The sequence below is a fragment of the Crocuta crocuta genome, unplaced genomic scaffold, assembly GCF_008692635.1.
Source record: "Crocuta crocuta isolate KB4526 unplaced genomic scaffold, BGI_CrCroc_1.0 scaffold167, whole genome shotgun sequence".
In the NCBI taxonomy this organism is placed as follows: domain Eukaryota; kingdom Metazoa; phylum Chordata; class Mammalia; order Carnivora; family Hyaenidae; genus Crocuta; species Crocuta crocuta.
This window is the reverse complement of record NW_027532406.1, coordinates 8,635,787-8,651,540: the sequence shown is the minus strand read 5'-3', so window position 1 is coordinate 8,651,540 and position 15,754 is coordinate 8,635,787. Positions and strand designations below refer to the sequence as shown.

General features: G+C 35.5%; 1 protein-coding gene across 1 annotated transcript in view; it reads right to left on the bottom strand.

Annotated features, from left to right (window-relative positions):
* CTNNA3 (catenin alpha 3) overlaps positions 1 to 15,754 on the bottom strand; it is a 1,601,461-nt gene that overhangs the window by 784,472 nt on the left and 801,235 nt on the right. The window contains exon 9 of the mRNA XM_077778723.1: positions 8,560 to 8,712. Coding sequence (XP_077634849.1) covers positions 8,560 to 8,712 — 153 coding nt within the window. The remainder of the gene's footprint in view (positions 1 to 8,559; positions 8,713 to 15,754) is intronic.

Genomic DNA, 15,754 nt, shown 5'->3' with positions numbered 1-15,754 from the left:
CGGGGGTGGGGGTGGGGGGGGAGGGTTAATTTATTTTTTTACATTTATTTATTTATTTTGAGAGAAAGAGAGACTGCAAGTGGGGAAGGGGCAGAGAGAGAGAGACAGGGAGACAGAGAGAATTCTAAGCAGGCTCTGCACCACCAGCACAGAACGTGTGGTGGGGCTTGAACTCATTATCTAATAATAGATCATGACCTGAGCCAAAGTCAGACACTTAACCATCTGAACCAGCCAGGTGCCCCTGGGGAAAAGATGTTTAAAAGTAGAAAAGGAAGAAGACGAACACTCACTGAACAACAATGTTCAACGATGTGGCATTTGGTACTTTAATGTGTCAACCCATTCAACCTTACTATTATTTTCACTTTACAATGGAGTATACCCTTTACAGTATAGAATCAAGAGATATTAAGTGACTTTCCCAAGAACATCAATCCAAAATTCAAAACCAAGTCTATCTCCATATTTTATGCTTTATTCAATAAACCATGCTGTTTGCCATCTTTTAAAATTTTCTATAAGATTCATTGTCATTCTACCTGGTTTATATACTAATTAATTCAATAATTATTTATTGGATGCTCTTTATATTAGGCTAGGAAAACAAAAACAAAGACTCTAGACAGTGTATAGCACACAGTAGGCCCTTAAAACATACTTATTGAATGAATGAATGAATTCACTCCCGTCCTCAATTTGCTAATCATCTATCTAGAACTACACTGTCCAATACATAGCCACTAGCCATGTATGGCTATTGTACACTTAAAATATATCTAGTCTAGATTAAGAATGGCTCTAAGTGTAAAATATGCACCAGATTTCTAAGACATACTACAAATAATATATATCATTAATAGTTTTTACATTAATACATGTTGAAATGATAAAATTTAGGGTGTATTGGATTAAGTAAACATGTTATTAAGATTGGTTTCACCTGTTTATTTTTACCTTTTTTTAGGGTGGTTACTGGAAAATTTTAAATTATATCTGAGGTCTACCTTCTATTGGTTAGCATTGATCTAGCGTCATTAAGTATTGAGTTACTTGCTTTTCTGTTCCAAGTTCATTATTAAATCATATTTTCTTCTCTTTCTCTTTAATGTATAAGACCAAATCAGGTTTTAAATTCAGTCTTTTTAAAAATACAGTCTTTTTAAATACAGTCTTTTTAAATATGTTATGAGATTCTAATCAATTGTTAGGGGTTAGAAAATTTTTATATCCAAATATGAAATAGTCCATACACAAACTCCCCTAAGATATGACTTCCCTTTTAACCCTACTGTTGTGAGAAGTAACTGCAGCTTTCTAAATCCATTACTGGATCCAGTTCTAGAAGATGAAATTTAACCTTTCACCGGGCAATCAAACACTTAAGGGTGTTCATCAACTGTCTCTATCCCACTTCATGCTTCAGCCAACTTAGTGATCCAGAATTCATTTCTGTTGCATTCCTGGAACACAGGAATGAGCATTGTGCCTTTAGTCATGTTATGTTCAAGTCCACTTGAAGTTCTAGTTTTTCAAATCTAGCTCCTGCCTAGTCATCATTTTGATGTAAATATTGCTTGTGTTGCTTACTTCATCATATAAAATTCCCAAACTACTCTAATCCCATATAGCTTTCTCCTTCCTCTTAATTCCAAAACACTAATATCTCATTCAAAAATATCTCCACAGGACTGTGGAAAGGCTCTGATTTTTCTATAATTGCATGACTCCTCATTTCCCTGAATTCCAAACACCATGAATGGAAAATTTATAAAGAACTCTCTCCAACATGGAAAGGTCACTCACTGAACATTCACATTAGGCTTTTTAAAAATTTTTTTAAAAAATTATTATTCATTCTGGGACAGAGAGAGAGCAAGTGGGGGAGGGGCAGAGAGAGAGATAAAAGGAGAGAGAATCCCCAGCATGCTCTGCACTATCAGCTCAGACCTCGAGGTGGGGCTGGAACTCACAAACCGTGAGATCATGACCTGGACTGATACCAAGAGTCAGTCAACCAACTGAGCCAACCCCGGACACCCCTCAAGTTAGGCTTTTAAGAATCATGCTCATCATGACTTTTAGATGAAAGGAATAAGATGCTGAACAGTTTCTAATCCAGGCAGTGGGCAGTCACACCTGTGCTCTATATAACCAAAAGCATTCCTGACTTAGTTATAACATCCCTTCCCCATTAAAAAGGAGAGCTGCCAAGATGTTCACTGAGAACAGTTGCTGGTTTGTGTACAGTATAAGTATGGGTTTGTTCTTTTTCTTTTTTTTTTTTCTTTTTTAGGGAGAGGAGGAAGAATGGGATGGGACTCTAAAAGCTCTATTTATTTATAACTGAGCGTATCCTTATTTGATAACAGATGATCAATTAAAGCAACGTGTGACACTTGAACAGGATTCTGTCGAAAAGCAAAGATAGAAGTAGCACTGAGAGCAATGAGCACTTCTTGCAAACAGCAAGAGTCCCCTCTCCAGCCTTCTCTCTTGGCACTGGGGCTTTGCTAAATCTGGCTCGCCATTTTGTGAGTGGGAACAATCAGCTTTGTAGGTTGGAGGGAAGTATTATAATTAAATGTCCACCCACTTTTTCCTTTTTGATGAAAGGCTCCCATGAAACTTACTAAAATAAGGTGCATCAAGACAGATGAATTTTTGATGAATAAGTCAAAGCACTGACGAAGCTGGCTTTTCACACAGAGAAACTTCTCTAATTCGCAGAAAATTTTAAGGCTTAGATTATTAACACTGTCATATTTAATGAGAATTAATGTGGTAAAACCCATGGGATAAAGTGGAGATTTTACCTTTTTAGTTGATAGCAACTATGTAGTTAGTGTTCAGCATGAACTGATTGCTGAGAACAAATTGTAATATGATTCAAAAATAATAGTTGAGTTTTTAGAATGTAATTTTCAAGAAATATTAAGTAACAGCCTTTATAATAAGCAATACATGTATTGAGTGCAATGGCATTCTTCTGAATAACTGTTACATTACCACATTAAAGTTACAAAGTGTATCTGTGAAGTGCACAAAGTTCTTTAAAATATTATCTAATCGTGGAACAAATTCCTTCTGAGAGAGATCTGGAGCATGGTTTATAGTGTTCATTTTTGATGGCAAAGGTATTTGCTAATATCATTGTGAAGAATTATTTTAAAGTATTCATGTTCACTAAAGTAGAAGGCACTCTACTAAATAATTGGGCACAGACATATGTTCCAAGTCCAGTTACTAGAATCCTCAAAGTTAACTTTTTATTTTTTAATTTTTTTAATTTTTTAAAAATGTTTTATTTATTTCTGAGAGAGAGAGAGAGAGAGAGACAGCGTGAGCAGAGGAGGGTCAGAGAGAGAGGGAGATATAGAATCTGAAGCAGGCTCCAGGCTCTGAGCTGGCTGTCAGCACAGAGACCGACGCGGGGCTCGAACCCACGAACCGTGAGATCATGACCTGAGCCGAAGTCGGACCCTTAACTGACTGAGCCACCCAGGCGCCCCAAAGTTAACTTTTTAGAGAGAAAGGAAAGTGAATTAGTATTATGATTGTGTTCTTCATTCAATACAGATTTATTGAGTACTAGCTGCATAGACTTGGCTAACAAAAGAGTCTCTTAGTGATTATAGGTAAAATTCTTACTCTCTAGAATCTAACTATTATAATTTTTAAGATAAAATTACTATTTTAAACTTTATGTTTAATAGGTATTATTGGTGGAATTCACTAGAGTTAATGGTGCCCTAATTCACCATCAGTGTAAGATCAAAGTACTGGGAAATATAATTCAATGAACACATTTGTCATTAGATGATAATCACTTAATAAGGATGATTTTTAAAATGTCAAACTTTTTTGTTCTTTCAAGATTGTATTTAAATTCAAGTTAGTTAACATATAGTGTAGTATTGGTTTCATGGCTAGAATTTAGTGATTCATCAATTGCATATAACATCCAGTGCTCATTACAAGTGTCCTCCTTAAGGCCCATCATTCATTTACCCCATCCTCCCCCACCACTTTTCCAGCAATCCTAAGTTTGTTCCCTATAGTTTTTAGTATCTTATGTTTGCCTCCGTCTCTAATTTTATCTCATTTTATGCAAACTTTTTGACTCTTCCTTCTCATTTCCAGCATGGTTTGGTGGATCTCATGTTATACAGAGTAATTGGGATGTTCAAAGTAGGATAAGCTTGGGGCGCCTGGGTGGCTCAGTAAGCGTCCGACTTCGGCTCAGGCCGTGATCTCACGGTTTGTGGTTTCGAGCCCTGCATCGGGCTTTGTGCTGACTGCTACCTCAGAGCCTGGAGCCGGCTTCAGATTCTGTATCTCCCTCTCTCTCTGACCCTTCCCTGCTCACTCTGTCTCTCTCTCTCTCAGAAATAAATAAAACATTAAAAATTAAAAAAAAAACAAAGTAGGATAGGCTTTGCCTAATAGTTACTCAGTTCAGCATAATGAAACAAAATTAGCCTCAAGAATCTAGGTTCCCCAGTTATTTACACTACTGAGGTTTTATAACCATCACTTCACCCATGATCGTTTTATACCAAACTACATGATAATATAAAGGGAGACCTCAGATATGACCACACTAGACAATGGGAAGGTTCAGTCCCAATTTATTGGCTACTCTCCTCTTCATTTCTATTTATTTTCTCTAACACCCCAAATCCTTTTGGTTGCCTAAGAATTACCCATAGAATTTCTTAATGCTTTGTTTTCATTTTTGTTTTCATTTCTTTGTGTTCAAATCCAGTTTTTTTTTTTTTTTTGGTAAAAGCTACAATTTTAACCATTATCTAGGGTATTCCTTTAACAACATGAAGTTTTTCTTTAAAGACCTGATAGGAATTCTTTAAAAATGGACTTTTCTTTCCATTTAAGTCTTACTTCAACAAGTTCACTGATTTTAGATTTCTCTGACAAACACAGTTGAGGTATCAAAACCCAGACATGTTGAAAATAGCTTTTCCCCTTGAAGTCATTTAGAATCTAAGACTTTCTGTCCTACTCTATCAAATTACCCAGTTGGGGAATAAGATGGGTATAAGTAGTCTGGGTGGACAGGTGGTAGTGAAAACAAAGGTGGATTGGTAAACAATCCAGACAAGGTAAACTCGCAATGTCTTCTGAAACTAATATATTTAAACTCTCCTATTTCCCCAGACTCTGTCACAGACACTTCTGGTGGAATGTTTGTAATAAATTAATGATGATTTTCTCTATTGCCTTGGTTAGACAGCTCCTTTCAAAAAGAAATGTTCCTGAGAGATAAATGCAGTGTTTTGTTTGTTTGTTTGCTTTCCTTTGTCTTCTTTCTTTTTTTAATGTTTGGGTTTTTAATTCTTTTGAGAGGGAGAGAGAGAGAAAGAGAGAGAGAGAGAAAGGAAGGGGCAGAGAAAGAAGAGAGACAGAGAATCCAAAGCAGGCTCTGCACTGTCAGCACAGAGCCCCATGTGGGGCTCAAACCCATGAGCTGAAGTCAGACACTCAACTGACTGAGCCACCGAAGTGCCCATGTTTTGTTAAACAATGTAGTGGATAAACAGTATGTTTAAAAACAATTTTCTTCCAGCCTCTATCTCTTAGAAAATTAGAAGTCTCCCAATTATAAAAAGTATTTCTTATATCATAGAATTTTAAAAGGTGGCAGTGACATTAGACATTATCTTGTTTAACCTACACTTTATGTAAAACAAATTAAGTCCTGAGAAGAGAAGTATAGTAGATCAAAGGTGGCCATAAACACTTTGCTATTCCTTCCGTTGAGAGGTGAAGTTTCATGTCTCCCTGCATCCCTTCATATTTGGGCAGGCTCTGTGATTGCTCTGACTAATCGTATACAGTGGAAGTGGTATTCTGCCACTTTTGGGCCCAGACCTAAAGAGGATGTAAGCTTCCTGTTTATGACTTGCTTTTGTGACTTCTCATCTCAGAACCAGCAACAATTTTGCAAGAAGCTGAAGCCACATAGAAAGGCCATGTATTGGTGCCCCAGTGAAGAGCCACAGCTGAGCTCGCAGCTGACAGTTATCATGCACTTTCAGTCATGTAAATGTGTCATCTTATATGTCTAGCCCAGTCAAACCTCTCAAGGGTTCCATCCCTAGGCATTATTTGAGAGTAATCACATGAGAAAACCTAAGTGAGAGTTGCCCATCTGCCCAGTCAACCCATAGTGAAAGAATAATAAATGGTTGTTTTAATCCACTAAGTTTGGAGATGGCTTGTTATGTGATATAATCTCTCTGGAACTGAAAATGCCTTAGACGAGTTTCTCAGTAATACCAGAAGGAGAACTATGAGAGTGCAAAACTAGCATAATCTCATCGTATATTTGAAGGGGACACTCAAAGTTAAATAAGACTCATTCTCAGTCCCCCAGTAGCTCAAAATTATAAAATCTTTTTATTCTTTCAATGATCGCATGAAATACAGAATTTTCCAGATCATTGAATATTTAAAACAGATTCTTAGGGCTCCGTCTACATAATAATAAACGATTATTCTCAATAAATTAAAGTAGCGCTTTTTTAAGTTTATTTAATTATTTTGAGAGAGAGATAGAGCATGAGCAGGGAGAAACAGAGAGAGATAGGGAGAGAGAGAATCACAAGCAGGCTCTGCACTGTAGAATACATGACCTGAGTTGAAACAGTCAGACGCATGATTGACCAAGTCACCCAGGAGCACTTAAGGTAGCATTTCCAAGTGTTCCTTCAAGGCACTGCCTTAATAATAAGTGTCATGGAAGGAAGAGCTCCTCAGGTAAACTGATTTGGGGAAATTCTGCCTTAATTTAAGGGGTCTCTTTATCTATGGATTTTTTGAAACTGTAAAATCTCCAAGAGGAGAAATAGATACAACTTTTCCCCCAAAAATTGTATGACCAAAGGGTACTACTTCCTTATTGAGCACCTTATGATATTTATGTTTCTTAGACTAAGAAACTAAGAAACATATTTCTAAACTAAGAAATAGCAATAGGGATGCAACTTTATTAGCTGATACCAGCTTTTACTTTCAGAACATTTCACCAACAAATTGTTTTCATAATTTGGTGTATCTTCAGCTTAAAGAACACATTTTTAGAAAAAAATGTTTTTGATTATCAGGGACTACACTTAGTTAGGTGCCTTTAATGATTTGCTCCTTCTGCTTTGCCTCTTACTTTTAACATTTCCCTGTGGGAAGAGTGCATACATATTTGAGGAAGATGACAAGAGGGAATAAATAAAGCTAGAATTATAATAAATAATTGAATGAATTAGTTAAAAATTGTTAGCCTGGATATCAGCTCCATCTCCAATTGGCCTGGTTTGGGTTACCTTTATTTCCATATAACGCCAGTGAAAATTGTTAACAGTGATCCTGTCATGCAGAGTTCTTGGGAAGTTCAAAGTCAATTTCAAAGTTGGACGTAGGTCAGTTTTAAGGTTGACAAGATCTTAGTAATTATCTATTTATCCACTCCTTTCATATTTTTAGACATGAAGATTAGGAACCAGAAAGTTTGTAGTGAAAATGCTAGCTACATTGGAAACTTCCTTCCTAGGGGATCCACATTTAAGATTTTGGGAAAACCCTCTATGTTAATAGATGTTTTATCAAATGCTGTGATTTTAATTTGGGTGGTGTCTACTTCTAACTGACAAGGTTACCAAGCAATTTGAGCCCCTAAACATATTTCACCACAAAGACATGGCCAGTAAGTATATAAAAGTGTGGCAGTCAGAGAATTTAATAATCAGTACAGCATGGCACTGACAATGAGAACAGACACTAGCTGTAAACAACTGGTACAGTCATACTGATGAGTGCTGGCAGTGTATCAGCTCTGGTATATGAATCTGGTCAAGCACATTTTCCCTTCCATGGGTTCCTGGCTTTGTGAGAACTGTCACCTTACTGGTTTTAGAAATCCTTCCATTGACACTTACTCTTCTTCTATGGCTTCATTACTGATCCCCATAATATAATAGGTGCCTTATCTATTTCCTAGGAATTGCCTAGCACTTTATGGCTCTTTCAGCAATATGTCACCTTGTCCCCAAGTCATGGAGCATTTTCATGCTTCCAGTTTCCAAGCTGAAGAAAATGATAGGTTTATCATCTCCTCTTGCATCTAGCAGATCATGGACCAATCTACTATATCCACTTATTTTGGATCTTTCTACCCTTGTAATCTTACATTATTTTTCTACATAGTTCAATATGATTTGAAAACCTAAAAGAGTAATACATCCATGGAAAGATGGTAGAGAAACAATAAAATGGCATGAGATAGAGTATTTGATACTTTTATGTTAAAATATGAAGAAAATATTCGTAAGGTTAAAACAAAATATCTGCATTTAACCTGTGTGTGTGTGTGTGTGTGTGTGTGTGTGTGTGTGTAGCTTTGGAAAACAAATATGCATTAAAGAAAACAATTTAAACTTTGCTTCTGTCAAAAGTTTTTTTATCTGAGTACAAGTCAACTTGTAAATGGGGAATGAGAGTCTCATTCTCCGGGATTTAGAGCAGTTACAGTTCTAGCATGCTTACCTCTATGAGCCTGCTGGTGTGTTCACGAAATATTGAAGCATATTCTTTTATTTCTTTCTCCCGGCCATTCTTGGCAGCTTCAATGAGAACCAAAAGTGGGACTGTCGTATCCAAAAAGGAGTCTGATACATGATCTATAATGGCCTTACGGAGCTGAGGAGAAATAAAAAACTCAATTTTTTTTCAGGAAATGGTTTTTGTTATTTCCTATTTTATAATCTCAGTAGTTACAAAATTTATCTTATGTATTTTCACACAATCTCTAAACTAATAATACTTAAGACCATGTAGGAATGTCACTTACAAAGTTTAAACAAACAAAATATCCAACAAAAACATTGAGCAATAGCGCACTTCTTCTCAAAATTCACTATTATTTTCTTAAATTACACTTAGTGCAGAGGTCAGATTATAAGGGATAATACTCCATTTTCCATCAAAAAATCACACTATTGTAATGTTTATGCATATGTACAAACAACATTGTACATCATGTATTTTCATAATTTCAAAATTACAAAATGTTTTCTACTTTGTTGGAGGAACTGATGATAAATTTTGATTAGCTAAATTGTAATCTTCATGGTAATTAAACCAAGTTAGATCACCAATTATGCCAGTTGATAACAGATTAATAGAGCAAGGAGAATAATAAATGAGTTTGATGTCCAATTTTCTTCAACTGCATTAATTGTTCTTGCCCTTACACCTTAAATTATTAAACAAGTATAACATTCTGCTACAATTAGTTCTTTTAAATTAGATTATGTGTAAACTCATAAATGACAATCAGGTAATTACTCTATTTGGCAGATATTTTCTGAAATATAAAACTGCATTGGAAAATTAATGCAATATATTTATATAATATTGAGCCCTAAAGGATCACAATATCTTGAACTGTTTCATCAACAATGTCAATGACTATGAAAGCCTCCCCAATTTTTTTAGTTAACCTCTTCATTGAATTTAATATTTTCTATACACTAAAACAAAGAGATAAATAGCTATCAGACAGAAAATTTATAATTTGCCTTCTGTGAAAATTATTCTTTAGGGTATTTTTAAAAAATGAATAGATAGTTACCATAGTTTTGGGTTACGTAATAATATTAATGAAGCTGCATGAAAAAAAACTATTACATTTTTATAATATTTATAGGATAATAAATCCTTAATAATAATAGATTTCTAGGAGAAAATATACTTCTGCCTACATTTTAGGAAGAAGAACTGGGAAATTTTCTAGTTTCTAGGAATTTTACAAAGGCTATGGGAAGATCCCTAAGTAAAGAATCTACTTAGCATGCAAAAAGGCAAATCATTAATGGCAACTGATTAATATCATCTGAACCCCTACTAGGACAGAGTACAGAGTGCTAAGGACTTACAAGGCAAAGGGAAGACCTTGAGTGAATGAACAATGTGTTTGATGCCCATCAAGAGTGGACCAGAGAAGTCAGGCAAAGAATCACAAGTTGGGACTTGAGCTGGGAGCTACTAGTTATGTTAGTTCCAGATACATACAAGTAGAAGGAATCTCAGAGGGGGAACAGTTTCCAATGACCATCCCTCCTCTTTATCCTTTTATCTTTCATTTGTTACCAGCATATATAAAAGGGGGGCTAAGAGAAGATCTGCACTAAAGCTATGCAAGTAGTAGCCAACATACATATGGGAGGTAATTCAAGCCAAGGAGGTAGACAGGAGAACATAGAGGGTGATGCACAGTGAGGAGATGCCCAAGAATTAAAACTTAGGAAATACTACTATATATGGGAATCATGCAGATGGAAAAGTAGGATCTAAAAAGAGACTCAGATGATGGCCAAAAAATAAAGAGAGCAAATGACCAACAACTAAAAGAGAAATATTCATATAAATCTGTGTCAATGCTTTCCAAATGTACTTATCCTGCTAGATGCAATTATAGTACCCACATTATCGACTTGAATATTTTCTTTGTATTTGATTTTTTCTCTGTATTTGATTCCATTCAACTCAACAATTGTTTCTCAGAATCATCTCCTTACCATTCTACTAAAAGCAAGGTCTTATGAAATACATCAAGATGAAAATACATGGTCCCTTAGTGGGGGGGTGAGAGTCATTAAATGTTACAGTAAGGGAAAATAAGGAAACTGACAGTGAAGAAATTTCAAAAAAAGATGAGTTTCAGAGTTTAGTTTTAAGAATAAGTTAAATAAAAAGAAATCAGGTTTATCTGATGGACTTGACAACTAAGAGGTCATTGATAAACTTAGAGCAGTTTGAGAGGAAAGTGAAACCTATTGTGATGGTTTGGAGAATGAATGGGAGATGAGACTTTGATGTATGTTCCCAACTACAACTACATCCAGATAGTTAGACTGTCTTCTTGTACTTCTAAAAATATATATTTTATCACCATGAAAAAATATAGAGAGATAATAACTATTATCCCACCTTGTGCCCTTTTTAAAAAATATACGAGTAATTTTAACAATCTTCCAGTACTGGATACATTTGCGATAGTCTGTGTATTTCCCCTCTGTGGTGCTATCTGTCTTTCCTTCATTTTAATGATATGTACTCCCTTGTTCTTTTTTTTTTCAAGATTTTCTACTATGTTTTCCCTGCTATTCATTCAATCCTTCATTCCATACACAAGGGCTGAAATATGTTGCAAAGGTGAGGCTTAAGGTACAGCTGATTTACTATTATTAAGGAATAAATAAAGAAATGCTTTGGCTAAATTATTATTATTTTTTAACTAAGCCATGTTAGGAACACATTTTTTGCTTTATTCTAAGGCATGTTGCTAAATCCAAAATGCAGTAAATGAAAAAGGTGACCACGGAGATGTGGTATTATGTTTAGAAGGACAAGACAGAAGGACTGGAAAATGACTATGCCAATGCTTTCAAAATTCTGTTGGAATTAAGTTCCTGTTATTGACAGTAGCTACTGCAAAGAGCATATCCTTTCCTCTTTCCCTGCCTGTTCTCTTACACTTCATGGTCTCTTACACTTGCTTCTTGGAATTGTCTCCCAAGTAATTGCCTCCTACCTGGACACAGGTTCTGGTCTCAGGATTTGCTTTCAGGGGAATCTGATACAAAACAGACACAGTTGTCTGGCGGTAATGTTGTTTGGTCATATGCCAAGTAATAGAAGGATGTCTTACATAAACTATCCAGTGATGATCACATGTTATCACTTTTGCTTCGTACACTACTGAATTTGAAACCACCATCCCCTGTACTATGCTGATTGTGTAAGAGGAACTACCATGAGATAGGACTGGAAATGCAAATAGGGACAAAACATGGAAGGCTTTAAATGCTATGCTACGTAATTTTCTTTAGATGTTGTAGCATATTCTGACATGCGGGGTTTTTTTTCATTTAAATTGTACAGTTATCTATATCTATGCATAATACCTAAGAAGCCTTTATTTTCCAGACCAATGGAAAAATTCATTCCTTTCATTTGAGTGATATACAAAAAATAATCTTAAAGAAGAATCCAACATGCCAATGTAAAAATAGGACAACTTTAGAAGCTGCAGCACTAAAATCTGAAGTTAGTGGGAGACCAATAGGAGTTAGAGGTATGTATTTTCAATAAGTACCTGTTTGTGGCCAGGCATGAAAGATGTCAGGCACAAAATCAAACTGAGGGGCTTTCCATCTTTTCTCACTACAGTTTAATAAAAGGCTTTGAGACATCAATTTTTCTATTTCCCACTGATGTAAGTGGTTTGGGATCTCAAATAAAATAATATATTTCTCTACAATTGAAACTCAAAAGTAAAAGCTGTATGTGAAAACTATAAGATAGCCCTGCCCACGCCCCACCACCACCAAATAAAAGAATATAGAAAGAATAAAATTGTGAGGGGAAGAGGAATGGAAAGAAAAGAAAGTGTTTCAGAAAATAATTATTCTCAGGAAACTAGAAAAAAATTATATGTGTGTACATTAATGCCATTTTGATTTTAAGTCAATTAGCAAAATGTAACTGTCAGAGCTCAATGGAGTAATAAGAACTAATAAAATCACCTAATAATTAATTCAACATAGACCTACTGTGCCTATTTAATGAGACTACTATCTTATTGAAAGTTAATCTTTGATTACAAGAATGATGAAGAAGAGCTATAATGACATAGGTATTTTTTTCTAAGTGTGGCATTGGTACTACCAAAATGGAAAAGAGAGGGATATAGCGATTCACCAACTGAGCAACTAAAGGATCAGTCAAGTTTCTGCTTTGTTTGTTTTCATCAGAACCCTATTTAATTTGACATATCTCAAGTCCCTACTTTGGCATTATAAAATAAGCATTTTTTTTTCAGTATACACAAATAAAATTTTCAATCTGCCTTTAGTGAAATCAAATGTATGTTTGTATTATGCAAAGTGATCCAGAAATGGAACATATTCTATTGTCTTAAGTTTTTAAATGAAGAAATGAAGTTTAAAAATCTTCCTCCCTTATTAAGAATTTTAATAGGTAATGCCGTTCTCAAATAAGTGATGGGAAATAGACTAAAGAAGAAAATAATGATAAAAAACTTGTAAAATAAATGGTAAGGAAGAAAAATTAGAATGCTAAAATCAGTTTATGAGGTACCAGGAATTTTGAGGGTGAATAGGCTACTATTCCTGACCTCTCATATGGTGTTTACAAATTTGGGCTGGTGTTGGATGGACTTGAATTCAAACCTCCACTCTACCAGTTAGTTAAGTATTGTTCAGTAAACTGAATTACCTAAGACATTGAGGTAATAACTCTATGGTACTATTTCTCGTTTCAGAAATAAAAATGAATAATATAAGGGATAATGTAAAGAGTTGGTGGACAGCTTTGGAAAACAATACTAAATGAAAGATATAACTATCATTTTAACGATTTAAATTTCAGTGGGAAGAAAAATCCATTAAAGAAGAAAAATACAAGCTATAGTAGTTCTGTAAAAGAACTACACGTGCTATAAATGCTCTAGGAAGAAAAAAGTAATAATTCCACCTGATGAGAATGGTAAAGGTTTTATGGGAGAAGTAGCATTTACATTAGTCTTGAAGTCCCTAAGGTTGATTAGGGGTTAGGTAGGGGAGTAAGAGGATCAGGAAAAACACCACGTTAAACAAACTATATATAAAAGATACATGTGTTTTGGGGGGTGGGAAGTAATGGAAAATTTGGTGAATAGTAAGTTGACTCTTTTGTCAGAGAACAGGTTAATGTGTAATGTGGTGAGGAGGAGGAACTGAAAAAGTGAAAGAGAAGGAACATTATGAATAATGTTGATTAAAGTCAGGGCCAATCACAGAGAATCTGGAACACCATGCCAAGGACTTTTGTCTTCGTTCCCTAGTGTAGCAGGTAAAAAAAAAAAAAAAAAAAAGACAAAGCAATAAGGTTCAGACAAATATGCACTAAGTCACCTTCTAGGACATTTCATATTGTTGCCCCAAAATGTGTAATTTGCTTCCCCTCTAGATCTAAGCAATCTATTTCATTCCTCATAAAAGTCCAATGATTCTCTGAACCAGGGCTAAAATGTTTCTGTGTTTTTGAGGGACAAGCCATGGGTAGCAAGGAGATTACATGAATGGGCAAGAAGATGTGTTCTGATCACTGTCTACTAAAAACAACATGCACGTAAAAACAAATCTACAACAATATATGAACATTAAATATTCCAAAGAAAAACATTTTAAGGGTACGGGCTTTCTTCTTCCTGTGAGGAAGAATGTATATCAGATGCTTGAAACAAACTGCTTGATAAACTTTGCAAGAATAAGAAGAGGTGGAGATGCTTCATGTTGCTGTTGAGCTAGTTTTTATTACTGCAAAAGCATAAACATCAGGATGGAAAATGGTATCCTAGGGAGGGCAAGTAAGGATATTGAGAATGAATCATGGCAACTACCTCACTGACATCGAAGACCACAGACGTGTCCAGAGACAAATTTATAACAATCCCATGCCATCCTATACAACATGTATCACTTTTTGAACTTCTATTTACTCCTTTTGACCTAGGGCAGGATTCATAACTATTTTTATCTATAGAATGGGGGAAGAAATTGCATTCTGGTAACTTTGGAGCTTAAGCATTAAGAAAGTCTAGAAGCTTCCATTTCACCTTTCTTGGAGCCTTAGCTATCATGCAAGAAATCCAGGCTACCCTGCTGGAGAGAGCAACTACATGAAGGGGTCCTAGGAGATCAGACACCACATGGAGAGAGGGAAGAAAAAGAAGCATTGAGGCCTCAAACATCCAACCCTGAACCCAGACATTGTCACCATTTGGCTGCCACTACATGGGAAGCCACAACTGAAAACACTACAAAAATGGCTCTGCTGACCCCCAGCCAGCCTGTGGAATCATGAAACATAGTAAAAGATGCTATTGTTTACAGTGGTTTGTTAACCAGTGATACTTCCTCAAAACAATGAATATGTTGACCTGTGAAACCACAGAGAATTTTCATACTTCTAAAAACATAGCAGTTCTCTACAGGCTGGAAACATCCCTTTACTATAACAAAAAAGTATTAGTGATTCCTCATGCTCTCTACATAGCACTGTTAGTGAGGTGAAAACATAAGTAGAACTGCAAGATCAAATACAAGATGCCTAATCAAACTCCAATTTCATATAACCACACTATTTTTTAAAGTTTATTTATTTTGTGTGTGTGAGAGAGAGAGAGAGAAGGCATGAATGGGGAGGTCAGAGAGAGAATTGAGAGAATCCCAAGCAGGCTCTGAACTGAGCGCAGAGCCGGATACAGGGCTCCACTCCAAAAACCATGAGATCATGACTTGAGCCAAAGTTGGATACTTAACCCACTGAGCCCCCCAGGTGCTCCTTAACATATGACTTTTTAATGGAATTATCTCCCATGCAATATTTGGGATGTATTTAAACATGTTTCTTATTAATCTGAAAGTCAAAGTTAACTAGGTATCTTGTGCTTTTATTTGCTAAATCTGGTAATCCTACATATAATGGATTGCTTTATCTGGACTTTTTTTTAATAATGACTCCAAAAGCTTTGGAGATATAAGTGTAGATTAATACTTTCTGCATAACCTTGTTGAAGGCAGTATAGAAGGATGAGACAGGAATGAAAGACATAATTGTTGATAGCTCATAAAATCAACTTTTCCAAATCCCAAGAGGAGAAGATGGGGCAGAA